At 43.8% G+C, this 26938-nt stretch overlaps 1 protein-coding gene across 1 annotated transcript; it reads right to left on the bottom strand.

Annotated features, from left to right (window-relative positions):
* Positions 1-338: 338 nt before the first annotated feature.
* Positions 339-12052, bottom strand: LOC123361872 (cell surface glycoprotein CD200 receptor 1-B-like). The gene is made up of 7 exons (XM_045002054.1): positions 11986-12052; positions 10320-10634; positions 9152-9403; positions 7232-7348; positions 5570-5575; positions 4702-4748; positions 339-1291 (listed from the first exon to the last, which is right to left on the bottom strand). Exons 1-7 carry the CDS (start codon positions 12050-12052, stop codon positions 1145-1147), a joined length of 951 nt encoding a protein of 316 aa, XP_044857989.1. The 3' UTR covers positions 339-1144.
* Between the last annotated feature and the right edge of the window lie 14886 nt (positions 12053-26938).

Raw genomic sequence — 26938 nt, 5'->3', positions numbered from 1 at the left:
GAATGGGAATTCCAAGTTTCCACCAGCTCTAGTTATGACAAAGTCTGTTCTTGGGAGATTTTCGTTCCAATGCTAAACAACAACAATTAGCTCCACTTATCTCCACAGACCAAGATGCAAGGAAGGCTGCACCAGGATGTAAAGGAACAAGTTTCTCCCCCTTTCTGTCCCTGCACAGGCTGCCCACAGCCTGGCCCTTTGTATTTTTATATTGCTCAGTCCTGAAGTCCTCTGAGTACCTAACACAAATATCTGAGCACTGCATGGCCAGACATTTCTAAGTGGTCAAATAACTGTATACCCAAAGGGGTTTGGATGCAGATTCAGACACACATTCATGGTTTTTAGATGTTTACTTGAACTAAACTTTTCAATGTTGCCCATCACTCATTCCCACTTACAGATCAAGTTCAAATGCATTTGTTTGGCTTCTGTCACTACATATGCAAGGTCTATACAAATCAGAAGAATTTAAAAAAAAGTCAGAGGACATAATGTAAAATCAGCTGCTACCAGTCCCATGTTGCTAATTCTGAATGTAAACAATTTTTTCAACCTAGTAAAACTTCTTTTAATTCTGCCAGCTAGACAACTACTGCACTTCTGCAATGGGGGGGCTCACTATCTTTAGGATTTTTTGGGGTCCTTAGTTTCACTTGTTTCTACCACAGGATTCCAGGGGTAGTGCAACTATCAAAATGCAAAACCCATGTTTTCACAGTCGGCTGGCAACTAGGCACACAAGTATTATTTTGCATGCCCAAAGCTCCAGCTTACACATGACATTTTGATGAATGTTTTTGAAGCTTGGGCCTTAACATTTCAGACAAAGGTATTTATGGCCATCCAAAAAGGGAGAACATTTACTAAAACATGTTGATCCCCCCCCCGTCTTTCTGCCTCCATTTTCCTGACTGATGAAGACAATAAGAACTCCTTCAGTTTCTGAAGACCAAACACATAAAAGTAAATCAGCAACTGAGAGAGGAATCTGCAATAGGTGGAGCAAAGCCAAGTCTGCCTGACAGAAAGGACAGAACATTTGGAGCAGGTATACACACGTGCTGCAGGGCTTCTAGCCCCATTTCAGAACAGTCCCAGGATGTGTTAGATATTCTTGATAAAGACAATAGCTGAGCTAGGACTAGACTCTTTGCCTTTGTGTTTTTAGATAATTAATATTTTTATGAATGTTCTGTACTCTGTAATTCTGATAGATACTTTCCACGGTGGAAGAGTTAGTTGTGTTAACTGTCCCAGGCCTGGATGAGAGTGTGAGGTTATTCCCAGTCTGCAATACAAAGAAAAATCAATACATTAAGCAGATTTTTATACAACATCCCAAATACAGACCAAAGTGAAAAGTGAAATGGATGAAATTAGGACAGTGACATGTGAAGTTACATCACAATTTACTCTGAATGAAGAGACGGGGCAGAGATGATGACACTTGAGGGTGGAGAGAAATACAGCAACACAATGAGGACCTGGTCCATGACTCAGGCTCCTACACACATAGGTGTTGGAACTAGGGGTGCTGCCGCACCCCCTGACTTGAAGTGGTTTCCATCATATACAGGGTTTGTTTGGTTCGGTGGCTCTCAACACCCCCACTATACAAATTGTTCCAGCACTCCTGCCTACACACTATGATAATACCAACAACCATCACCACCACGTCATAAATTACCAGCTTATTACAGGAAAAAATGAGACCCGTTCAGTTCAGGCCCTGTAATCTCTTGTTCCCCTTCCAGATATCACGGTTTGGGACAGCCAAATTTGCACTTGTCTGAGACTATATGACTCAGTACATGACACTGTGGTGTAGTTATTGCTGGGGCTTTTGGCCAAATCACCTCCTACTCAGCCCTTGTCCTTCCACCCACCTAGAATTGTTGTAAAGAGCACAGACATTTAATGCAGGGTCAGCCCGGCATGCATCTTTTCACAGATACAATAACTCTCCTTCACTTTGCAACAGTAACATGCAAAGCTGTTTATAAAATGCTGATGCTAACTGTCATAACTATAAAGGGAAGGGTAGCATAAAATCCTTCCTTTAGCTGTAAGGGGTTAAGAAGCTCAAACAACCTGGTTGGCACCTGACCAAAAGGACCAATAAGGGACGAAGATCCTTTCAAATCTGTGCGGGGAGGTTTTGTTTGTGCTCTTTTTATTGTTCTCTCTGGGACAGAGGGAGACCAGGGCAGAAAAAACACATCTCCTAAAACCCTACCTGAAATAAGCATCTAAGATTACAAATTGGAAGTAATAGCAAGAAAATGCATTAAATTATCTTTTGTTTTAGCTTGTGAATTTTCCCTAGGCTAAGAGGGAGGTTTATTCCTGTTTTTTGTAACTTTAAAGTTTTGCCTAGAGGGAAATCCTCTGTGTTTTAAATCTTATTACCCTGTAAAATTACCTTCCATCCTAACTTTACAGAGGTGCCTCTTTAATTTTTTGTTTATAATACTAACAGTATAACATAACTAAAGGTATGGTGAAATTCTCTTGCTTGGGACACCCTGATAGGTGGCTGCCATCATTAAGCGGAATTTACAATGAACAGAAGTCACTGTTTTACTTTCATAGTAATGTTGCTGTCTGAGAAGCTGCACAGCCCATTGTGCTACTGATTGGACCCAGGGAGTCAGGAGTGGTACTAGCTACACTGGGTTAAGAACTGTGCATGAGGCTTTCCACGTGCCAGGGACAGCAGACTGACCTCCAAAGTAATGGCCCAACAGTAACCAACATGGAAGGAGATAAAACAACAGCTAGGAATAGGCAGCAAAGCAAATCTGCATGTATCGCTGCTACTGAAAGGCATTGGGGGCAAACAAACAGCAGAAGAGTGAGACAAAACAAAAAATCTAAGCACAAAAATAACACGACGGCATCTGCTTAAGTAGAATTGTTGTTCCCATTAAGAAGTAATCAAATAATATTTGGCAATTTTACCTAAATGCTCTTTCTCAGAGACCTGGAATAGAACTATTAAGAAAGAAAAATCTCCCCAGATTTTCCTTTAGTTCTATAGGTAGCCTCACTGCTTTCACATGCAAACATCCCTGAATAAGAAGATATTTCTTCATTCATAATTTACTCACTTTATGCCAGGTCCTGAGAGAAGCTGAACACCGACTTATTTCCTGCAACTCCCACGGACCAAAGGGAGCTTTGCAAGCTCAACAGGTCCAGAGCCATAACAAGGAATTTTTGTGCCCAAGGCAAAGGCCGGCTCCAGGCTCTTCGGCGGCAATTCGGTGGCAGGTCTCTGAGTCCCTCCGAGAGGGAAGGACCTGCTGCCAAATTACCGCCTCCACTTCATTCATTCTTCGGCAGCAATTCGACGGCGGGTCCCTGAGTCCCTCCGAGAGGGACTCAGGGACCTGCCACCAAACTGCTGCCAAAGAGCCTGGAGCCGGCCCTTGCCTCGGGCGCAAAAAAATTCGAAGAATGAATGAAGCAGCGGTGGCAATTCGGTGGCAGGTCCTTCCCTCCGAGAGGGACTCAGGGACCCGCCGCTGAAGAAGCGGCGGTGGTAGAGCTGTCGCCGAAGCGCCGCCAATCGCGGCTTTTTTTTTCCCCTCCACCCCGCTTGGGCGGTAGAGCTGTGCCCCTCGGCTTTGTGCGCGCAAGGCAAGGGCCTCACTCGCCTCACCCTTGTTACGGCACCTCTCAGGGCTTAGCCAGTTTGTTACCTTCCTCTATTCCTCACTGCCCACATCAGGCTTTGTAGTTTTTAATCTATCCCTGCCAGCCTGCACAAGTGCATTAATAATTCTGAATGTTATTAATCTGTAGAGGTTAATGGGGCTGCTGTGTAGATAATAAGATGACAGAGAGTTGCTGAACAAGGATGGTTGAAACTAGACAGCATGATGAGTAAAAAACAGCGAGGTTTATAGATACTGTGGCATTGCTACTAAAAACCTAAGCTGAGATCCTGACCTTACTGAGTCCATGGGAGTTTTTTTCACTAACTTCAATGGGGCCAAACCTTTGGTAGATATTTCACCCTGTATCTATCTAGTATTTTGATTGTACTGAAGGAAATTATATTTAAAAGCTATGGTCAATATTTAGATTTTAACTGTCTAAAATCAGAGCGTTCAGAGTGCTAGCACCCACAAACACTTTACCTCTTTCTCCTAGAATGTGTGCACCACCAGGGGGCCTTTCATTACACAATCACACAGCAGTGGCCCATGTGACATAATACAGCTTGACAAATAATACAATATAACAAAAAGCAAGTGCATCTTTTCTATACCTATAGATGAAAACAAAATGCAGAATCCTATGTGGAATCAAAGATCCTAGTATACTGCTTACATACACAAGGGCAGAGTTAAGGTTGCCATGGGAACCATAATTCTGAGCTCACAAAAGTCGGTGCATTCAAACACTCAACCTTAAAACTGCATTATTTTTCTAATAAATAATTTATGATATTTTTTATGGCAGATGTTGCATTACATCCCTTGCCTACAATTATGCAATTACTTGGTGCATTTTAAACATACACACAAAAAAAAGACACAAACATACAGGTCACAGACATTTTCATTAATATATAGCCACATAAACAATGATACAAAAACATAGAAATTGACATATGGGGGCTGTGTGAGACCAGGTAAGTTAAAATGAAACTGGATGTGTCAGTCCAAAATAAGAACAAATTCCACTTACTGTTTTCATCACTGTGGCAGCATCTGCCAGTCCAGATAACCAGGAGGCTGAAAATAAGATCTCATCAGATCAAAATGGTTTGATGGGACAACACACACACAGTAGTTATCATCTATATTTCCTCTGCTATTAGTTGAAAAACTTTCATCTCAACACCGCTGAACTCCTTGGCTTAGTTGACAGTTGTATTGTCACTGTTAGATTCCTTTATTGCCAGCAGGTTTGCGATTGTTTTACTTTCCATTTCTATAACATGTTCAGACACTCCAGTAGAAGTAAGAATATGTGAACATTAAAGTCTGCTGTCTGAGAAGCTCGCAGATATTGAATTGAACATGACTAACAAGGGTGGGAAAAAACTGGTATTAAAATGGTCCCTTCATTCTTGCACATCAGCAAAGCACCATAGTGGTATGCCATTGAGGTGCAAGCAAATTGAGGTGCAAGGCCAAATTGGTGCAAGCAAATGTCATTGCAAATGTCAGTCCTTCGGTGGCAACTGCTTTCAGCAGCTGCCTCTTCCTTTTCTCACTGTATGCTACCTTCTCTGTTCCTGCCAGCCCCATCTCTCTTTAGGCTGCCTGTCACCTGCCCCCACCACTCCTCTGGCCCTGCCTCAACAAATACATCTACAATGTAATACATCTGGGGGGAGGGGAGGGAATCATCTGAATCACATTCAGTAGGGAAGAGAAACCAGACAAGCAGTAATTCTGGAAGAGGAGAGTAAATTAGGTCCCTCTGCCTCTCCTATATTACTCCATTTACTTCTCATTTCACCCAGCCTTCCCACTTGGGTACTCCTGAATCCATGGTCCTTCTGTTTTTACTGTACTCAAGCCATCTCTTGTGTTCCAGCTGTTGCTACAGCTACCTCCCATTCCAACTAGCCTCCCAAGTGTTGATTCACCCCTCCTACTTTGTCTTCTATTCCAAGCATGCCCCTGAAACCATTTGACTTCATTCCAGTCAATACCAAAGCATAATCTCAGGTTAGATTCCATCTTCAGTACAAGTGTATTCAATATGGACCTGATGCATGTTGAAGTCTATGGGAGGTTTTCCCGTTGACTGACATGGCCATTGGGTCAGGCCCTAATAAAGGAGTTAAAACTGGATTAAAGGTCACTGTTGAGAATTTTAAGTCTTAAAACTGCAGTGACTGGAAATACCTGCAATATTAAAGCCCTCCATTATGGGCTGCAACAAATCCTGATTGTGACACTATTTTTATGTATGAGCAACAGACCCCTTGAAATATAAACCACTGTATCAGTCAGAAAGCAAACCTGAGGTCTCTGCCCTGGGATATTCCATAATGAATAGACCTGTGGGAGTCACTTAACCTGCCTCTCTACTATTTTTAATAAGAAATTGAACCTGGTTATCCAAAGAGTATTTTCTCTTTGGAAACGTTATGTATCTAATTGGGTGGAGGCTTCCATCTTAAGTAGAAGCAGAAGCTTCACATCTGGCCCCCAGGGCTGGAGGAAATTATCACAGGAGTTTAGATAACATGGAAATGGTAGAGAGAAGAGAGAGATGCTAAACCTAACGGCAGATCATCCACCCACCTCCCTGGCAGGATGTGAAAGTAAAATTCAATGGCCTTTTGGCCTCATTCTAAAACATACAGGGGAAATATTAACAATATCTACTGAACACAGTTTAACCCTAAACCCCTTGTCTCAGGATATGTCTACACAGCAAAAGCTGTGCATGGGCTAGCCTACCTGAGCTAGCTTCAATCCAGCTAACGTGGGTTACAATTACATTGTCTTCACTGCTGTGCAGGCAGTACAAGCCCAGCATAGACCTTGGATACATACTCAGCTCAGTAGCCTGTTCTGAAGCCTGGGCGGCACTGACTGTCTTCACTGTTATGGTTACCTGTGCTAGCTGGATTGAAGCTAGCTCAGGTAGGCTGGCCCATGTACAGCTTTGGCTGTATAGATATACCCTCAGACTTAGTTCTAACATTCACAAGAGGTTGAGAAAAACACCACTGATTGCATAGGTGCACTTCTCCCATCCATCTGGCATGGCCAGTGGCAGAATAAAGGGATATTTCCCCCTACCAGGTAAGTCAGCCATGAGGTAATGAAACATTTTTGTATATCTAAACAGGGACACAGCCCTTAATACAAAGCCCATAGGATTGAATGCCGATTAAACCAATGGAGGTTCTATTCAATTACTCTAAAACCCCTCATCTTGTAATAAAGAATATCTGTTCTATAAAAATTTTCAGCCACATATAGAATTTAACAGAGAATTATACCTCTGCTGTGAAATTCTTGGGTTGGTTTAAACGTTCTATAGAAAAATCACCACTATTTCTTCAGCACATTTCCATAGGTCTTGGACATGGTCAGTAACTGAAGCTCTGAGCTTTTCCCTCAACCCCAACCTGGCCAAACAGGTCAGCGATAAGGTACATTTCCTTGTAAACACACAGAGTCAGGAATGTGATACTGGGGCATTTCCACCCCTCGTGAAGCAGTAAGTGACTAAGTTCCAAATGGCTTACCTCTGCATTTTAAAGTCCGGTATAAAATCAGAGCAATAACTGCAACAGCGACACATGAAGAGGTGCATATCAGGAAATAACGGAGTATGGGTGAAAGTGTCATGTCCGCAGAAAGTTCTGTCAAGATACCGATACAATAAAAGTTATAACGCTCGATGGAGAAATCCACAGATTATGTAAATAGTGGATTTTGCCCAAGCCAGGGAGAGGGGAGTTCTCCCTCTGCTCCTAGGGTATATGAGACAGAGAGATCATACACACACACACTCCCCTGTGGCCAGTTTATTACAATATCTTACATCAGGCTCCTCTGAAAACTAGATGGACATCTAACATGGTGTCTTTGGAAGAGTTAAATCCTGACGAAGCCCCAGAATCACAGTGGTTCTCCTGGTGTTCAGGAATCACCCTAGAGGTGGGTTAGCCTGATCCATTCTTGTGGGTGGAATGCCACGTGTACTGTGTCTCTCTTTAGTCAAGTAAATTCAGTGCTGGACACCAGATCAAGCTTCCTCTCACTACCCTGTCATTGTGCTTCATCCCTGATGACAAGTGACTGTCCTCTCGGGTGGGAGGGTATAGCTCAGTCTTCAAGCCCTGTTTGGTTTTTGGTCTCTCTGCTGTGATTTCTAACAAAGAACTATGACTGGGTATATAAACCCCGTGCCAGCAAGTATGAAGTTAAGGAGCTGTTTGGGGCTGCAGTGGCCCTGCCCCTCCACACATGCAAATCCTGGAGGAGTTAAAAGGAGGGACCTCCACTCAGGTGGGGGCAACCCTGGGAAGGGAACAGGCTGTTGAGAGAGGTCTGACACCCTGCAGAGTCCTGCCCTTGCAGAAGGCGGACATGGATTCCCTGGGCTAAGAAGGGGAAGGAGACAGACTTGTACTAGAGACCAGTGAACTCTGGTTTGGACTGGGATACTTCCAAGGCCCTCTGAAGTAAGAGGAGCCAATATCCTGACTAAAGCTGCCTGCATGTTTTCTTCCATTTCCTTTTATTTAACCTTGTTTGCTGACAGTGAACTGTCCTGTTGCTTCACCTGGAACCCTGAGAACCCTGAAACAGCCAAAAGGCCTCAGCTGGAGGGCTGAGGGCTGGCCCCTGTTAGACTGATACATCCCACAGTGTCTGCGGCGGGGGTGGGGAGGAGGGGGCAATTCAACCTGCACAATTGCACTCCTCATGTAACTCCTGACGGGGGTGCTCTGCCAAGGACAGATTTGTGACAAAGGGTCTTCTGGTCTCTACTGTGTTGGGAGTTTGTAATGTAGAGACCTGCCCAGCTCATTGGCAGAGACCAGAATTGGACTCTAAGCAGCTAGTGGTGACCTCTGTCTGGAGGCTGACCTTGCTGTGGGATTGCACCCTACGCATTGCCACATTCAAGCATTGGACAAGAACCCTTGAGACAATAGATAGCAGCTGTATCAGACGAGCCCAAAGGAAATGTCTCCTGGCTGAGCCAGAAATAAGGGCTGTGCTAAGCTGATCTTTCTATATAGCTAGATATAATTCAGCACCTGGGGTTCAAATCCCACTGCTAAAACCAATGTGATAAATTTGTGGCTACTTAAGACATTGTGGCTGTCCCCAGTGATTGAAACAGGAGGGGGAACTCTCACTACATCGGTGAAGGAGGAGAAAGAGCGCTGCAGGGGCCATTAAAACAGCTTCATTCTAGAATGCTCCGGACATTCTATGGAAAGTTGCGGATAAATAATGTGCCATTTGTCTATTGTTATAGAGTGTTTCTTTAGAGCTTTACCCCTATAAACATTCAGTGTAGCACATCAAAGTAACTCAGCAAAGTTCCTTGGCCCTCACCATTTGCACTGGCACTTGTCTGAACTGATAAAGTAGAGATGTACATGGCGTTACCAGATAACAGAGACCAGTTACAGAGAAGTGGTACTCACTTGATGATAGTTCTATAGTCTGGGTCTGGTTCATGGCTGGATGGGTAACTAAGCAGGTCAGGTGAGCATTGATGCTGTTGATCATAGGCATACTGCTGAGTGTGGTCACCGTTCCATTGGTGTGATGAGTTTTGTTCTCCGTGCTGTGACCATTCCCTTGGGCCCATGAGATTTCTGCAGCTGGTTTCCCTGCAGACGCCTGGCACACAATGATCCCATTGCTATCATGAGTCAAAGTCACCACAGGAGGGACTGCAGGAGAGGAGGGAAAACAGTTGGGTTGGGGGTTTTTTTATATTGCAGTAGGAAAAAATTCCCCTACCAAAGCCTTCAAAAGTGACTAGCGATTTTTGGGTGCCCAAACTGAGACGCCTTAAAGGGGCTGGATTTTCAGAATGCACTGAACACCCACCTTCTGAAAAGTCAAGACACCTTAAAAAGCCTAAATCAGACACCTGAAAATCACTAGTCGCTTTTGAAAGTCTTGATCCCCTTTGTTTTGTGCATGAAGATTACAGCAAAAATAGATGATGATGATGGCAGTGGGGAGGCAGCTAGAGGAAAGGCATAGCATTCTCCATCACTGGCAATTTTTAAATCAAGATTGGATGCTTTTCCAAAAGATATGCTCTAACTCAAACAGGAATTATTTCAGGGGAGTTCTATAGCCTGTGTTTTACAGGAAATCAGACTAGATGATCACAGTGGTTCTTTCTGGCTTTAGAATCGGTGATTACAACAAGGGGTATGACTATCTATTAGCAAAACATAGACTGATGAGAACACAGCGTGGTAAAAATCACAGCTGGATTTTTTATAAATATGTAGGAAGAATTCAGAATTTGACAATATAAAAGGGAAGTGGGCAGGACAAGAAGGAATCACATGGAACTATTCAGTCTAGACACCAGCAATACATATTCTGCCCTTGAGTAGACAGAGAAAAACTCAGATTAAGAAGAGGCAGGGAACAGACAATAGCTTAGCCATTATCTGAGAGGCAAGTACCAAGAAGGAAAAGTCAAGTGACATGAATTATGATAAGGTGGGGTGAGGTAATATCTTTTATTCGGCCAACTTCTGTTGGTGAGAGAGACAAGCTTTTGAGCTCCACAGAGCTTTCCTTCATTTTAGTCATAAAAATCAAGACACACAAGGTGTTTCTTACCTAACACAGTGAGAGCAGAGACTAGGCAAAAAGTCCCATCACTAGTTGCAATTTCACAGGTGTAATTACCCTCATCAGCAAGTCGCACAGGGTGAATCTGAAGGGCAGGGTCATGATCAGGACTAGATTCCCAAGTCATCCTCTCACTGCAGTTTGTTCTGTCTGTCTTATTGGCATCAGCTCTATATGCCAACAAGCAGTGACTTCCACTCTTTGGTCCTATTTTCCATATTACCAAAATCAGAGATGACACTGAGGTGTTAGGGCATCTCAGCACAGCCCTGGTGCCTACCACTGCAGACACTGTGCTGTCAGCTACATGGGAAGAAGAGAGGAATTGAAAACATCACTCAAGCTGCCATTATAGTTTATGGAGTTTTAATTTCATTAAGATCAAACATCTCTGCTCCCATATTGTATTGAAACCTCTTCCTGCAGCAGATCCTGGACACTTCTCTGTATATTTATGGTAAATTGTTTACAGGGGTGGCTCTAGTAATTTCACCGCCCCAAGCACGGCGGCACGCCGCAGGGGGGGCGCTCTGGCGGTCGCCAGTCCTGTGGCTCCAGTGGACCTCCTGCAGGCACGTCTGCGGGAGGGCCACCGGAGCCACCTGCTGCCCTCCCGGCGACAGGCAGAGTGCCCCCCGTGGCATGCCGCCCCAAGCACGCGCTGGGGCCTGGAGCCGGCCCTGATGGTTTAAAAATTAGCTGAGAACTTGAGATGTGCCAGAGCGAAATGAGTTTCCAGGACTGACCTCACTGGTCCCACCTTCTATGGAAGCACCTTGCTACTGTAGATCCTAGGCCTCGGTCACCATTTAAAGACCCTATGAAGTTGGAGCCTGACTCCTCTCACTTACTTGCTGCTCAAGATTTTCTCCAATGAGCTGGCAACTCTATGTTAGTGCTCTGTGCGGCCACATAAAAAATGTGTTTCTTTTCCATGCCCAGTCTCCTGCTTGCCTTGTCATCAGGAATTGGGTGTGCCCTGGAGACAGTGCCGTGTGGTGCTTTGTATTGATTCATGGTGGTGAGCTAAAGACACAATGAAAGCCTCTACTGCCAAGGAATTTTGTTCACCTTGATAGAGGGCTTTGAGAAAGTGGTAGGGTGAGGTAATCACTCAAGAAAGGAAGGAAATTCCTAGGAGGACCTGGTTATAACACAGCTAAAAAAAAACCCTGTAATATAGATGGAACCTAATCATATACCTGTAGCAATCTTAAAAAACCCAGGTTGCCCACAGCATTAGTGCAGTTACGGGGACACAGAAAAGTCCTGTCTATACTGCAATTTTCAACCCTGGGGATTTACCTTAAATTGTACTCTAGATGGGGCCTTCATGTTATCTGTGCTGCAGTCCTATCCAGCAGCACCTTATTGTGGCAGTCCAGCGGTGCAGAAAGATTGTGTGTACTGTAATCCTAATTTGTGCCACTCTTCTGCTTTCACATTAAGTAGCAGCATTACTTCTGGCCAAATCTGTCTGTGAAGTTTATTTTACTTTTGTAGTAGGGCCTCTCCTTTGTTTGTACTGTGGCTTGCTTTATTCAGTAGTTTCCCCTTGTCAATTTTAGAGTAACAGCTTGTTGAAAGAGTAGACTACTTATCAGTCCTCTGGAACTCACAGTATTACATTCATTTAATGATCTTCCACACTTACCTGGCCCTTGAACCACTTTAATTAGGAAAAGAAGGAACTCAGCCAGAATTGGCCACATCTGGGCCATGTGTTGGGAGGGGATTAGGGCAAATGGCACAAAATGAAGGTAATGACGATGACTTGGAATAATGGGTCACTATGTATGTCCCCCCCAAATAATTTCCTGTTTTGAAAGAAGAGCAAAGTTAGAACATGAAACAAATCATCAGCTTCCCTTAAAAATAAATGTTCCGTAAAAGACCCTTTGTCAGGTTATTTCAGATATTTTTTCTGACCCCTCAAGAAGGCACATCAGCAAAAGTTACATCCAGCTTTGACAAAGCATTCATGAAAATAAAGAAACTTGCTTCACAAATAAATGTCAATCTCTCTACAGCTGACTTTTTTATTAGTAGTAGTAGTATCCATCCATTCTTTAATTTATGTTTTTATTGGATTTTTTATCAGTCAAATATTCTAAAGCAGCAGCAAAGAGTGCTCTGACAGTAAGAACTTAGACACATTGCATCCCATTTTGAAAACTGAGGCAAATGTATGTATAGAATGCTCAGGGTCTAATCTTACATCATTTGATGGGGCACCTACATTCATTAATGGGAATAACCCTGGGAATGGCTAGTAAACCCTCCTGTTTTTAATTTCTGTAAGAGTGATGCCACTTCTGTAATAGAACAGAATGGACAGCTGTTTGCTGCAAATGATCACAACTTTTTAAACGAGGTCTTGTTTATTTGCTATTTTCTTCAGAGAAATAAGGCATGTTGCATTTAATGCTATTTAGTAACATATCATATAACTCATGATACTCCACAAGCAAATAAAGAGACTTTTGTTTTAAAGAAATTACTTTTGCAAGCTTCGTTAAAGCAAATGTTGAAGTACTGATCATTAAGAATGAGATGGTGCTTTCATTCAAATGTGCTATTTTCGGGTGCTTAAAATTTCATTAAAAGATGACCTGCTGCATGAGAATTTTCAGTACAGATTCTCAGCCTAGAAGCATGTGTTTTGAAGAGGAGAATTTTGAAGAAAATCCGTTTAGCTGTGGCTGAGCATAATTTTTATTATTAAGGAAACTGGTGATATTTGTGATATCTCAATGCAAAAATTATAACTAATTTTTAAATGGAATACTTGGCATGTTCTATATGAATTATATAGTATGCTTTGGGTCCCAGTTTTCAGACATATGGAGCATCCTATTGACAGCATCACTTCCATTTAGGTCTCAGTCCTGTAACTGGTTATGTGGGAACACACCACTATAGCTGGTTAAAAATTGATGGGGATCCCGATGGTTGCACTGCTGTGCCCATACAGAGTCATTGCAGGATCAAGACTTAGCCCATTAGCTCATCAGAACAGGTACTGTGGCTTAGTGTATTTTTGTGAAGCACTGATCAATATGGACCCTGTCCTACTGTGGCTTCTAGGCACTACAGCAATAAACTAATAACTAACAACAAGTGGATTTGTGTTTGCACTGAAAAGACCTTTTGTTTTGCAATATGACGATAGATATTTAAACACAGCATTGCTGAGCGTTTTGTTTACCTTAATTCCAGAATCACACAGGTGTGCTGCTTCAGCCACTTAGGCGAGAGAATCTTCAAAGCTGCAAGTGCTTCTTTTAGAATGAGGGGAAGTCTTTATTTTAAAATGATCAAACTTTTATGATTCACTCACGATGACTCATTTTTTGTTTTAACTCTCAAACCATTCCCTACCTTTGTTTAACTTCATGGCCTACAGTTGTCTAATTTAGCACTCGATCCTGTAAACAGTTGCATCTGTGCATAAGATGTCAGTTGGACACTGAGCATAACTGTACAAATGGGCATTATTATTTGCAAGATCAAGGCAAATTCTTTGCTGCACAGACCATGTTTTTTATCATCTGTGTAGGGCACCATGCACCTATGATGCATAGAAATGTTTATTCATAATATTAATACATTTGCAAGTATTAGTATCTGAATGTATGGATTACTTTCACTTTTATAGTTCAAAACAAAACCAGTGGTATTGATGCAACACAAATATGTTACAACAGAGGTTTTCTTCTGGGCAATCTGTGTGGACTGAGAATGATCACCCTTGCATTTAAATGTAAGCACACTCTTCAGTTCAGGGTATGGAGGAAAAGAGAACAGCTTAGGATCCAGCCTCTTTGAACTAAACAATCAGTATAACAGCACACATACAGTGGGTCAAAAGCCTCAGATGGTGTAAACTGGCAAAAAGGTTACTCGATTTGAATGGAGCTATAATGATTTAGGATCTGGCTCATGTGCTAGTATGTTGGAGTCAAGGAAGGGATATGCCATGGAGGCCACCCTCCTAAGCGTTACACGAATGAGTATGTCATTTGGAATGGCAGCATCATTTAGTATTTAAAATTCCATTTTTCTGACTAGCTCTAATGTTTGGTGCACAGAAAAACAAACAAAATAAAGCTACATTTCTGATATCTGAGTGTAAGAAATATCACCAATTCCCTTAATGAAAAAATTTTAATACATATTTTATGTAAAATAATATTCACGCTCAGACAACAGCTAAATGGATTTTCTTCACAATTTTCTCCTGCAAGACACACACACACGTATCTGGGTTGAGACCCTGTGCTGAAACTTCTCATGCATCAGGCAATTTTTTTAATACAATTTCAAACACCTGAAAACCAGGGTTTGAATGAAAGCACCAACTCAGCCTTATCAATTCACTAACCATTTGCTACAATGCAGCTAATAATTTGCGAAAATATTTAATTATTTATTTTTAAAGTAGCCTTATTATTGGCTTGTGAAATATCATGAGCAGATGATTTTTCCTGAATTTATTCAATTCATATATATTTTAGCTCGACAGGATGGTTGTGAATGATTGAAAATGAACATAAGAATGGCCATACTAGATCAGACCAAAGGTCCATCCAGCCCAGTATCCTGTCTACCGACAGTGGCCAACGCCAGGTGCCCCAGAGGGAATGGACAGAACAAGTGATCTATCCCCTATCACTCATTCCCAGCTTCTAGCAGACAGAGGCTAGGGACACCATCCCTATCCATCCTGGCTAATAGCCATTGATGGACGTATCCTCCATGAATTTATCTAGTTCTTTTTTGAACCCTGTTAAAGTCTTGGCCTTCACAACATCCTCTGGAAAGGAGTTCCACAGGTTGACTGTGCGTTTTGTGAAAAAAATACTTCCTTTTGTTTGTTTTAAACCTGCTGCCTATTCATTTCATTTGGTGACCCCTAGTTCTTGTGTTATGAGACGGAGTAAATAACACTTCCTTATTTACCTTTCTCCACACCAGTCATGACTTTATAGACCTTTATCATATCCCCCCTTAGTTGGCTCTTTTCCAAACTGTAAACTCCCAGTCTTATTAATCTCTCCTCATATGGAAGCTGTTCCATGCCCCTAATCATTTTTGTTGCCCTTTTCTGAACCTTTTCCAATTCCAATATATCTTTTTTGAGATGGAGTGACCACATCTGCATGCAGTATTCAAGATGTGGGTGTATCATGGATTTATATAGAGGCAATATGATATTTTCTGTCTTATGAGCTACTCCTGTCTTAATGATTCCCAACATTCTGTTAGCTTTTTTGACTGGCGCTGCACATTGAGTGGATGTTTTCAGAGAACTATCCACAATGACTCTAAGATCTCTTTCTTGAGTGGTAACAGCTAATTTAGACCCCATCATTTTTTATGTATAATTAGGACTGTGTTTTCCAGTGTGCATTACTTTGCATTTATCAACATTAAATTTCATCTGCCATTTTGTTGCCCAGTCACCCAGTTTTGAGAGATCCTTTTGTAGCTCTTCACGGTCTGCCTGGGACTTAACTATCCTGAGTAGTTTTGTATCATCTGCAAATTTTGCCACCTCACTGTTTATCCCTTGTAAACTGGAACAACGTTGCTTAGCTGGAATCAAATAATATTGTTTCTGCTTCTTTTTTGGATGTTTATGCATTAAATGAAAAAAATTGTTTGTGACTTTTAAGATTTACATTCCCTGAATAGTTTAGCCTATTATGAAAAGCAAAACACAAAAAGGGACCAAATATAGCTGAAATTAACACATCTAAAAAAGAAAAACCACAAAGGACTATTTTCAGATTTGGGTTTGTATTGTTTACTCTACTCTAACTAAATTTGTTTCTACCACAACATTAAAATAAATTGTAACTGTCACTTAGACTTGATCATAGCAGCCGGATAAAGCCTTTATAATACATGCTTTGTTCCTTCCATTTGTATTGATACTGCAGTAGGAGAATGCCACTGCTAATATTTTGTTCCATTTTTAATGAATTTTAGTGCTGGTGAAAGGTATCTGATTGTCAGCCCTGGAGTAGAGTCAGCTGGTCACAGAAAAGGAGCAGCATAGGCAGCAGAACCCATATGCGTGCTGCCCAGTCAGCAGGCACTGCCCCCACAGATCCCATTGGCTGTAGTTCCTAGCCAATGGGAGCTGCGGAGCCGGTGCTTGGGGAGGAGGCAGCATGCGGAGTGCTTCCAGGAGCCGTGTGAAGTGGAGCAAGGCAAGCCCCCGACCCGCTCCCCAGCTGGCGTACCGGAGCGGAGAAAGCTCCTAACCCCGGCAAGAGCTCGAGGGCTGGATTAAAATGTCAGACAAGACGGATGCAGCCTTCAGGCCATTGTTTGCCCACCCCTGCCATAGCTCAAACTGCCAATGCAGAGGAACAAGCTTTCAATCACTATCAGCCTGAACCATGAAATATTCTAAATTCCTTTAAAAAACAAAAACCACACCAGATCCAGTTGTCCCAGCAGAAAACCCAAAGAACCTCTGAATAATATTCTAGGGTGCTCTTTTTTAACCAAACTCTAGGTAAAGTTATATTCAAAGTCGTTATTACTACTAGGCTAGAAGCAATTTCTGTTCTCACTTGGTTCCTAAATCCTCATTGCTCATTCTTTTTCACTATGATGCCCATGAATGTCTTGGATGGTTTATCCAACAAATCCTGCATTTTGGCAGCAGGTGGACTAGACGACCCTTGTGGTTCCTTATAACCCAATGGTTCTATGATTCTATGACTATTTTGATTTGCCTGAAACAATCTCGGTCCTGGACTGCCTAGTTCTGGTCATAGATGGGCATCACAATCCCCTCCCTCCTGCGCTTGTGTGCAACACAGCTATTTAGATGGCATTTTCTATCGTCATCTCAGTGGCTTTAAAGGAGAAGTAATTAAGATTACTGACCTCTCACAGAAGCATAACGTCTTGCAACAGTGCCTCAGAGAAACTGTCCCTCAGCTACAACTTAGCTCAGCTAAAATCAGACTTCAGTGTGAAGACTCCCCCAAGGAGGATGTGGGCACACAGTTAAAATCTAACAAAAACTAACCACTTAGATAAGCTATTGTACATAATTAACAGACAAGCTGCAAAAGCCTGTGCTATGCAAAGCAGTGGAATAGAAAGTTAAATAAAAGCAGACACTAGCACCAAAGCTATTAGAATTTATAACATCCAAAACAGAGGTTCTTAAACTGTGGTCTGTGGACCACCAGTGGTCCATGAGCTCCATTCAGGTGGTCCATGGATAGATCCCTCTAAGGTGAGCGCCTGGGCGGCTGCACACAAGAAAATGAAGGGCCACCCACCTAATTAGTGGAGTCGCGCAGGTGCCCAGACCCTGGAGAAGATGTACATGTGAGGTGGTAGCTATGGTGGGAATAGGGGGTAGGTGGGAGGAGGCAGCGGGGTGAGAAGAGGGGATGGGGGAAATTTGGGACATGCAGTGCTGTGGCAGCCAAAGAGGTGACTTTCCCCAGCTCCAGGGCTGCAGCTGCCGGGGAAAGACGGCTCTCCTTCCCAGCGTCAGCTCTGTGGCTGCTGTGGTGGGGGGAAAAGGGCACATCCATCGCATTAGAAAGGTAAGACTACTGATATTAAAATATGGGTTGTGTGCTTTTATTTGTAGAACAAAAAAACCTTAATTATTATTAAGGATTTTTTATACAGCACCTTTATCCAAAGCACTTTACAATAGTTAGCTAACGGTACAAACAACATTTGGAAAGATCATTAAGTGGTCCGCCGAGAGCCTCAGCAATTTTCAAGTGGGCTGCAAAAAAAAAAGTTTGAGAACCACTGATCTAAAGTGTCTGACAGGCCTATGACATATCCTTAGATATGCCACAGTGCAGATCATGAGGACAGGGTAACACCTATCTACATGTAATCATGGCCTCACTCACCATTGCATTTTTCAAAACACCGCTCATCTCATACAGCATGTTCTCATCTTCTAAAACAAAGCAGCATCTCTTTCACAGAGCCAGACATTGTAAGGGCAGAGGGGACCAGTATAGTCATCTATTAATAGAGCACCTCCATATAATCTTTATAACCCCTTAAAATGTAAGGTGGCCAGAGCAATGTTAACTCCCCCTTTTTTCATGATGTGCATTTAACATGTCATACAGTACAGAACAGCAGAGGTATCCAGAAGAATGAGACAAGGCCGCATTGCCTAAACATCCCACAAGTTTTCTATGCAGCCAGAGTCCTCGCACAGCAGTACCTGGATCTACCCTAGATCTGGTGTCAGGCAGCATGCCACCCACCGCAAGAACACTTTGTATCAATCCTCTTCCCCTCCTCTCCCCTTCCCCCAGTCTCTCTCAAACCTTCTCAAAGTAGCCCATTACAGTGTGCTATTACAGGGCTTGATTCAGCCCTGTGTAATGCTGGCTATCACCCTTGTGAAAGAGGAGACTTGCAGCTGCAATTGTACCCAGAGTTCTCTTGCTGCCAGAGAAAATCCTGCCCGTAGTATTCATTGATCTTGCGAAGGCAGCCAGCCAACACTTTCCCAGGAATGTGAGGTGCTGGCCAAGGAAGGTGCTGATTCATCACATCCCCCAAGCAGCCTCCATCTCCTATAGAGACTGAGCAAAACAGAAGGGTGCCCTCCTCCTAGAATGTATCCTCCTGGGCCCTCACTAGTAAAAAATGTATTTCCCCACCATGCACGCACACACTTCTCAGACTCATAAGTGACTGTGCCATTTTTAAGCAAATTTTCCAAAAAAATTCACCTTCAGGCAGGCAGACAGTTACCAACCAGCCTTGGGAAAAATTCAGCCAAAGAGCTGAGAATTTTGGAAAGTTATGAGTGACTTGAAAACGGGGAGTTATAATGGAAGAGTTTGGGTAACCTTAACTAGAACCAACGCTAGTGTTCCAGCGGTAGCACTTGTCTTTCCCTCCCCGTTTTCATCTTCAGAAAGCATGTACCGGGTGTCACTCTCTGAATGTTTTCTGTGAATGCATTGATCACCAATATGAACAGGAAGGGACTTGGTGCCAAGCCCTGATGTACTCCAAGTCTTACTAGAAACTGTTCAGTTTCTCCCCTGGCCTTCTAACTGTGGTAACAGCACCCTCAGACATGTCCTGGACAAGTCTGAGATAGTCTTCAGGTATCTTTCATTCTCATACAGCACCAGATACTTCTCTCAGAACATGGTCCCATAAGCCTTCTCAAGATCAATGAATACTACGGGCAGGATTTTCTTCCTTTCTCTATATTTTTCCACAAGCAATCTTAGTGCAAAGATAGCATCCATTGTTGACTTGCCTGGCATGAATCCAAACTGATTGTCACTGAACTTCACTTCTCTTTGTAGTCTTTTATAAATAATTTTCTCCCAGATCTTCTTGTGTGGCTTGTGAGTTTAATGCCATGATAGCCACCACAGTCTTGTATGGCTCTGTGCTGGAGTGCACCAGGCCTTTGAGGCCCCCTACTGGAAGTCCCACTACTCTGCTGCACCCCACCCCGTGAAACAGTTTGTGGTGATTAAAAGAGCAGCATTTTGGGAAGCAATGAGATGTGGTCCTCCAGCAGCCAGAAGAGCTAGGGACCAGCAACTGCCAATCGAGACTCAGCAGGCCTCAAGGCTTGCTGTCTGCAGGTCAGTAACGGGATTCAAAAAGAACTAGATAAGTTCATGGAGGATAGGTCCATCAATGGCTATTAGCCAGGATGGGCAGGGGTGGTGTCCCTAGCCTCTGTTTGCCAGAAGCTGGGAATGGGCGACAGGAGATGGATCACTTGATGATTCCCTGTTCTGTTCATTCCCTCTGGGGCACCTGACATTGGCCACTGTCAGAAGACAGAATACTGGGCTAGATGGACCTTTGGTCTGACCCAGTGTGGCTGCTCTTATGTTAGGAGCCAAAGGAATGAGGAGGGATGTTCCTAAGGCTGCATCCAGAGGAGCCAGGCCAGGACAGATTACTGGCCACAGTCAGTGGCAGGGTCTAAGAAGGAACCCTGCGGATTCAGTCCCAGTGAAAGAATTTAACCCAGAATGGATAAGAAACTATTTTGTTTGTAACTGGCCCTGAAGGGAAATAAATTGATTCTATTTGAGTTCCTTATACCCCAGAAGTGGGTTTGGACTGTGTGACCCTGCTGGAGAGCCAAGTCACAGAAGACCCACAGAGGCAGGCTGATAGCCAGCAGTGTGTGCTGGTAGCCAAAGAGAATGGCAGCCACCACAAGAGGTAAGTGCAACCCACCACAATCTCTTTTTCTCTTAAATATTGGTACTAATGTGCTCCTTCTCCAGGCATCTTCTGAGTCCTCAGAATGAAATTAAACAGTTGTGTCAACATCTTCATGCCTCCTTGTCTCAGGCACTTCCATACTTCTGCTCATATGTCAGACCCAAAGACTTCAGAAGAACATTGTCTGCTATAGTGATAGTCCATAGCAACCAGAAAAGAGAGAACTGAGGTCATATCTTCTGTGGGTGAACATGAGGCTCCCAGGGCATTTTTCATAAGACTTGGAGTACGCCCTAGTGTCCCTAGACAAAAATTTTCCTTTCCACCTGAGAGCCTCTGGCTACTGCCCTCCCACTCCATAGCTGGCTGCAATCCAGTGATGCTGTATGTACACTGTACAGTTTGTAAATCACTTTTGGATCTTGTGGAATAAATGGTGCTGATACCTTGTTACCAAGGGATGAGGAGGGAGTTGAGTTTATTCTGCTGGCTTTTCATTCTTGGCTTTTACAATGGATGTAACAAACAAGAACACACAGACGCCAACTCCGTGGATGCTCCTGGGCTCAAGCACCCACTGAAAAAAAAACAGGAGATGTTCATTACCCATGAGTCACAGTCATAGATGGCACGTGACTCTTGCATTTGAGGAGGCTGGGTGGGAGCACCAGAAGCTCCTTATAAGTGGGGGGGTGGGGCACTGGCACCCAAACTATGCCCCACCCCCTGATATACCCCATGGCTCTGCTCCCACTCGGCCCCCTCCCCTGAGCCCCCCACCCACTCCTCTCTACCCCCTCTTCTGAGCCCCCCCCACCCGCTAAGATAACATTGTAGACATATTCAATAAATAGAATATGAAAGAAGTATAAAAATATGCTGAAAATAACCTCTCCTCCCAAAAAACATGCACATCTCTTCAAAAGCACCCACTGACAAAAAACAAAAAACCTGTGCAAGAACAATTGAATTACAAAATCTTTGCTGGAAACCCTCATCACCCCAGTAAAACTGAGCCAGAAATGCACAATGTCCAGTGTCAGAGAGCGAGCAACCACATCATTTAAGATATTTATAGTCATCAACACATTTGAAGAGCTGTTAGCCACATCTGCTTCTTCCAGCACAGCGCATAGCTTTCTCTACAGCGATAGGCTTGCAATTTTAGGAACATTTTCAGCAGCTGTGATGTTGCAAAGCTTGGTGCTTTGTGAGCAATTCACACCAGTGGCTTCTGATTGTCTTGTCTCCCTGTCTGTAAAGTGTTAGCAGAACTTCTGGTAGCTGGCTGTGATAATGAGGGGTTTGAGATCACCCAGCAGATTGATGTGAGCTCCAGGGAAAGATAATCTCAGGATATAGCATTGCTTCATTCAGACCAGTGCTCACCAATGTGTGTGGGGGGGGCTTTACTAGCCCAGAGGAAAAAGAACGTTGGGAGTTGGGAGAAAGTTCCACAAGCTCAGGTCTGCTCTTCACTAACATGCCCTGGTGAGTGTGGGTAATGCAGAGGGGAAGCTCCTTGTGTCCTTCTTCACCCCACATGGGCTCCTAAATCAGGTGGCCACAGGAGCAGCTCACATTGACAGGGCTGCAGAATCAAGCACTCACCTAAGCTTCAACAACATGTGTCTAGACTCATGGAGTCACTAATGGAAACCCCTCCACCCCCAGCCCATACTTTTCTGCTGCAATGGAGCTACAAAACAAGTGAAGGGGGATGGGTGGAATGGCCAAGAGGGATGGGCATATCAAGTGGGATTCCGCAGGGTTCTGTTCTGGTTCTAGTCAATGTCTTCATAAATGAGTTGGATAATGGCCTAGAGAGTATGCAAAGTTTGTAGATGAAACCAAGCTAGGAGGAGTTACAAGTGCTTTGGAGGACAGGATTAGAATTAAAAAATAATCTGGACAAACTGGAGAAATGGTGTGAAATAAACAGAATGAAATTCAATAAGAAATGCAAAGGACTACACTTAGGAAGGAACGATCGACTGACAAATCCAAAATGGGAAATGACTGCCTAAGAAGGAGTATTGTAAAAAAGAATCTGGGGGTTATAGTGGATCACAAACTAAATGAGAGTCAACAAAGGTCATACTGTCACAAAAAAGTGACCACATCCCAGAACACTGTTAACAGGAGTGTTGTAAGACAGACACAAGTAGTAATTCTCCCACTATACTCAGCACTGATAAGGCTACAGTGGGAGCACTGTTTCCAGTTCTGGGTGCCATACTTCAGGAAAGATGTGGACAAACTGAAAACCGTCCAGAGGAGAGAGTGAAAAAAAATTGGTTTATTTAGTATGGAGTAGAAAAAATTGAGAGGGGACATGATAACTCTTCACGTACATAAGAGGTTGTTAAAAAGAGGGTGATGAATTGTTCTTTTTGTCCACTGAGCACAGAACAAGAAGAAATGGGCTTAAATTGCAGCAAGGGAGGTTTAGGTTGGACATTAGGAAAAACTTCCTAGAGGTAAGGGTGGTTAAGCACTGGAACAAATTACCTAGGGAGCTTGTGGAATCTCCGTCATTGGAGATTTTTAAGAACAGGTTAGACAAACAACTATCAGGGATGGTCTGCATAATACTTGGTCTTGCCTCAGTGCAGGGGACTGGACTGGTTGACCTATTGATTTCACACCAGTTCTACAGAGACAGGGTCAGAGAAAAGAAGAGAAACAAAGGTAAAAAGAACAAGAAATGATAGGCAGAAAAGAACAGAGAGCAAATGCACAGGGAAGAAGCTGGCAGTAACTGGGCTGGGTAACTGGAGCAGAGCTAGAACTGAGGATATCCATCTGCCAAAGCATCATAAGGGGAGACTCCACAAGCAAAAGGTTAGGAACCATCAATTTAAACTGAAAGCTCTTTTTATTTTCTTATACAGCATCCAAAGTGCGCATTAGGAAAATAATAATGGATCACTGGCATCTAGACCCCAAATTGTAAGGACTCCTGCACCCCATCAGAAACAGCTGCAGCAGGCAGGGAGTGGTAGGTAAGCAGCAGTAAGTGCTTTGCCTCACAGATGACTGCTGTTGCCTATCACCTGCTGCTAGGATACCAGAATTTAGCACCAGTCAGGGAAGAAGGAGAGGCATGGACTGTACGACTCCGTCCCCTGTTCTGATCCACTCATATCAGGTCACTTTCTCCCCTCCTCATCCTATCCCCCATGAGAAGAGCTTTCAGCCCATTGTTGCTGGCTAGCTGTCTTCCACAGATAGTAGGGACAGGAGAGGCACCATGAATGCAGTTCCCTTCCCTGGTCCTTCATGTTCTATCAGTATCCCATCATGCCATGCAAGTGACCCGAGGGAGAGGCAACAGCAAAGAGCAACCCTAGCGTTCACAGTGCCCCAACCGAGCGGGCTTGCTGAATGCAGCGTTGGCTACCTTGATGAAGTGAGGGCAAGTGCAACAGCTACCTGAGCAACACAGAAGGGAGAGGATTGATTCCCCCAGCTTCCGAGACAAGGGCAAGACTTCTGATGGCAAACAGTAAGTGTAAATGTGTTCCCTGTGGTGGTGGCTGACCAGAGATGAGAGCAATTAGGCCGGTACCAGTTGGCCCCAGAAAGCAGAACACGGAGCATAGCCTAAGGTGGGCCACGTGGGTGGGAGGGAGGCAGTCTGTATAGCAGAGGAGGACAAGTCTGTCTGGAAGCAGGAGGGCAACATGTGCAGCTAAGCTTTGCAGGGGGAGGGGCGCAGAGCAGAGCAAGTTTGGGGGATGCTCTGAGTGGATCCTGCAATTTTGGTTCTGCTACGTAGTCAGCTTTAATCCACCATTGCCCTCCACTTCAGAGACTACAGCTCTGTGCTTCAGAGGCAGATCAGCAAGTCTCTTTAAGGGGACCCCTGCCTCTTGGAGATAAGTTATGCTGGAGACTAACTGAGAAACACCAGGAGCCAGCTGCAGTGTAAGGCTGACCAGTGTACGGTGGGGAGCATCACACTCCAGTTGATGTACATATAATTCCCCTGGGCCTGCACTAGTTATACCAAGATACCCACACTATCTCCCTTACACTTGGGGCTATGGATCCAGTGAACAGACCTTCATTTGATGGCAGGCCAACTCCCCCATCATGCAAGAGCATTAGATTGAAAAAAGGAGCTGTATTTCATGTATGTGTACACCTCGGTATGTGGGCATCATGAATCAGATTGGTTGGTATTGTGAGAACTTTTCTGTGAAGATCCCAGAACTCTATAGGAGAAGCCTTAAAATATACTATCAAGCCCAGAATGGCCAAGAGGCACCTGCTCTAGTGCACAAAGCCTAGAAAAGGAAACACTGTGGTTGTAGCAGGACTGCTGCTTACTGAGCCTCCATTCTGGCCAGGGGTGTCTCTGCTCGCTCCCCTCCTTTGTTTTCCCTCTGTTCAGGGCTTTCTCTAGTTAACAGTACCCTGCATGGGGCTAGTTTAATACCACAACCAGTTTACAACAATCCACAGCCCCAAACTAAAATCCAATCTAGCAACACAAAGAAAAGTCCATATTTGCTCTGGGCTGTTCTCTCAGCTCCAGGGCCTGTCTTCCATCCTGGTCCAATCTTTCAGCCAGTCCTCCCTCACTGGGGCTCTGATATCCAGTCCCAAAGACAGGCAGGGTTTTCTGCCCCTCAGAAGCCTGCTGCTCACTTGGGTAACCCTCCAAACTCTCTGCTATCATGATGCTACCAGAATTCTTTTTTCTTACTGAGCTTTCTCCTTTTGCTGCAGCCACCTCTGCTCTTCATGGGGAATTGCTTGATTCCCCTCAGGTGGGGCTCATTCTGTAATCAGGTCTGAGACAGCCCCAGGCTCTCCAGCCCAAGGACAAGCCACCCTGCTACAGTAGTGCAGAGACCAGTGCTAGGGCCCTCCAGAATAACCTGTTGAGGTGTGGATGCTTGTATATGATGAATTAAAATGAGCTCTTGGGGCTTTTTGAACAGTTGCCTCTTTATCAAATGTCTGAACTGTGTGTGATTGTTACACTGTGTATTGTTACGGCTCGCTTCTGAGGAGACACTGCTGTATGTTGCTGCAACTGCTGAACAGCCAAAAAGATATAAATTTGGATCACTGGGAAGTATTAGCAGAACTTTTGAACTATGCTTGCTTCTGGCAAGCCACTTTTAATAACACAGTTACCTACATTATAGCTCTGTTTAAATTGTGCTGTAACTTTAAATGATGGCGCCTTCTCTGATCTCTGCATGGGAGAGTCACTGAGGTTTAACAAAGGTCTCCCAACTGTTTTGAAACTCTCACCCATAATCTCCGGGCTCATGATCCTAATGCTTATCAGTTTACTCAACTAAGAGACAGAGTGGGGTCACTAACCAAAACCCTGTGTCCCCCAGCCAGTTCTGTCTAGAAATTCTCCAGCAGAATTAGGTACTATCAGTGTGAGGTAGCTTGGCCAACGGTACCGCTGGTCAGAAAAATGGATTCTTTTTCACTGAAAATTTCAACTTTTCAGCCAAAAGTGAGTGTGTGTGTAGCTGGGGGGAGATAGTGTTTGTCTTGCTTTTAAATAAGTTGAAATTTTCCACTGAAAATTTAATTCATTCAAAAGTTCAGTTTTCTATTGAAAAACTGTTTTGATGGAAAAATTTTGACCAGCAGTAGCCAACAGTCCAAATGTGTCCCCCTGCCACCATCCTGGAAATATAGCAATATCTTAACTGCCCCTCACCCAAAACTGCCATTTTCTCTGTGCTCAGATGATCTCAAAGTCAGAGCTCCTACTGGTACAGTCTCCTGGACCCGCACAGTGCTCTGTGCAGCACCACCGATCTGAGGAGTACTTACTGCTGGTTGGCAGAGGCTGAGGAAAGGGAATGATACTGTGATCTCCTTGGGGCAGAGATGAAAGAAGACTGTGTTGGGGTGACATGTCACCTTAACTCCTGGTTTGCCAACGGTTGAGCTTTGGGAATCAAACTCTCCCATGTTAGAAGGGCACTGGGAGCACAGGGCTACAGAGAGTCTACAGCCTTAACTGCATGTTACAGGTTTTTTGCATGTAAATATCTAGACCTATCTGGGACCCCACTTTTTGTCAGTATTGGCCATATAAATAACGTGTAGCTATTCCATAGAAACAGGAGTCACACCGAGTGTAGCTTAACTGAGGAATATGTTCTGTTTCTTCCAAGCCATCCTGGAAACATACACTCAACTCTTTCTCCCAGTACAGAAGTACTGCATGGTCTCCTATTAGCTATGGCCCTGCTGTGATCAAGGGTTGTGCATTTTACTGAATGGATTATATATAGCCTGGGGGTTGTAGGTTGCAACAACTTGTCTTGTAGCTGCTGTATATGAAAAGGCTTATTCCTTGTCTGTTGTATAGAATATAGAAACTCAAGAGAGTT

This window comes from Mauremys mutica, chromosome 1, assembly GCF_020497125.1.
Source record: "Mauremys mutica isolate MM-2020 ecotype Southern chromosome 1, ASM2049712v1, whole genome shotgun sequence".
Taxonomy (NCBI): Eukaryota; Metazoa; Chordata; order Testudines; family Geoemydidae; genus Mauremys; species Mauremys mutica.
Note: the sequence above shows the minus strand (reverse complement) of the source record. Positions and strands in the feature narration are given on the sequence as shown.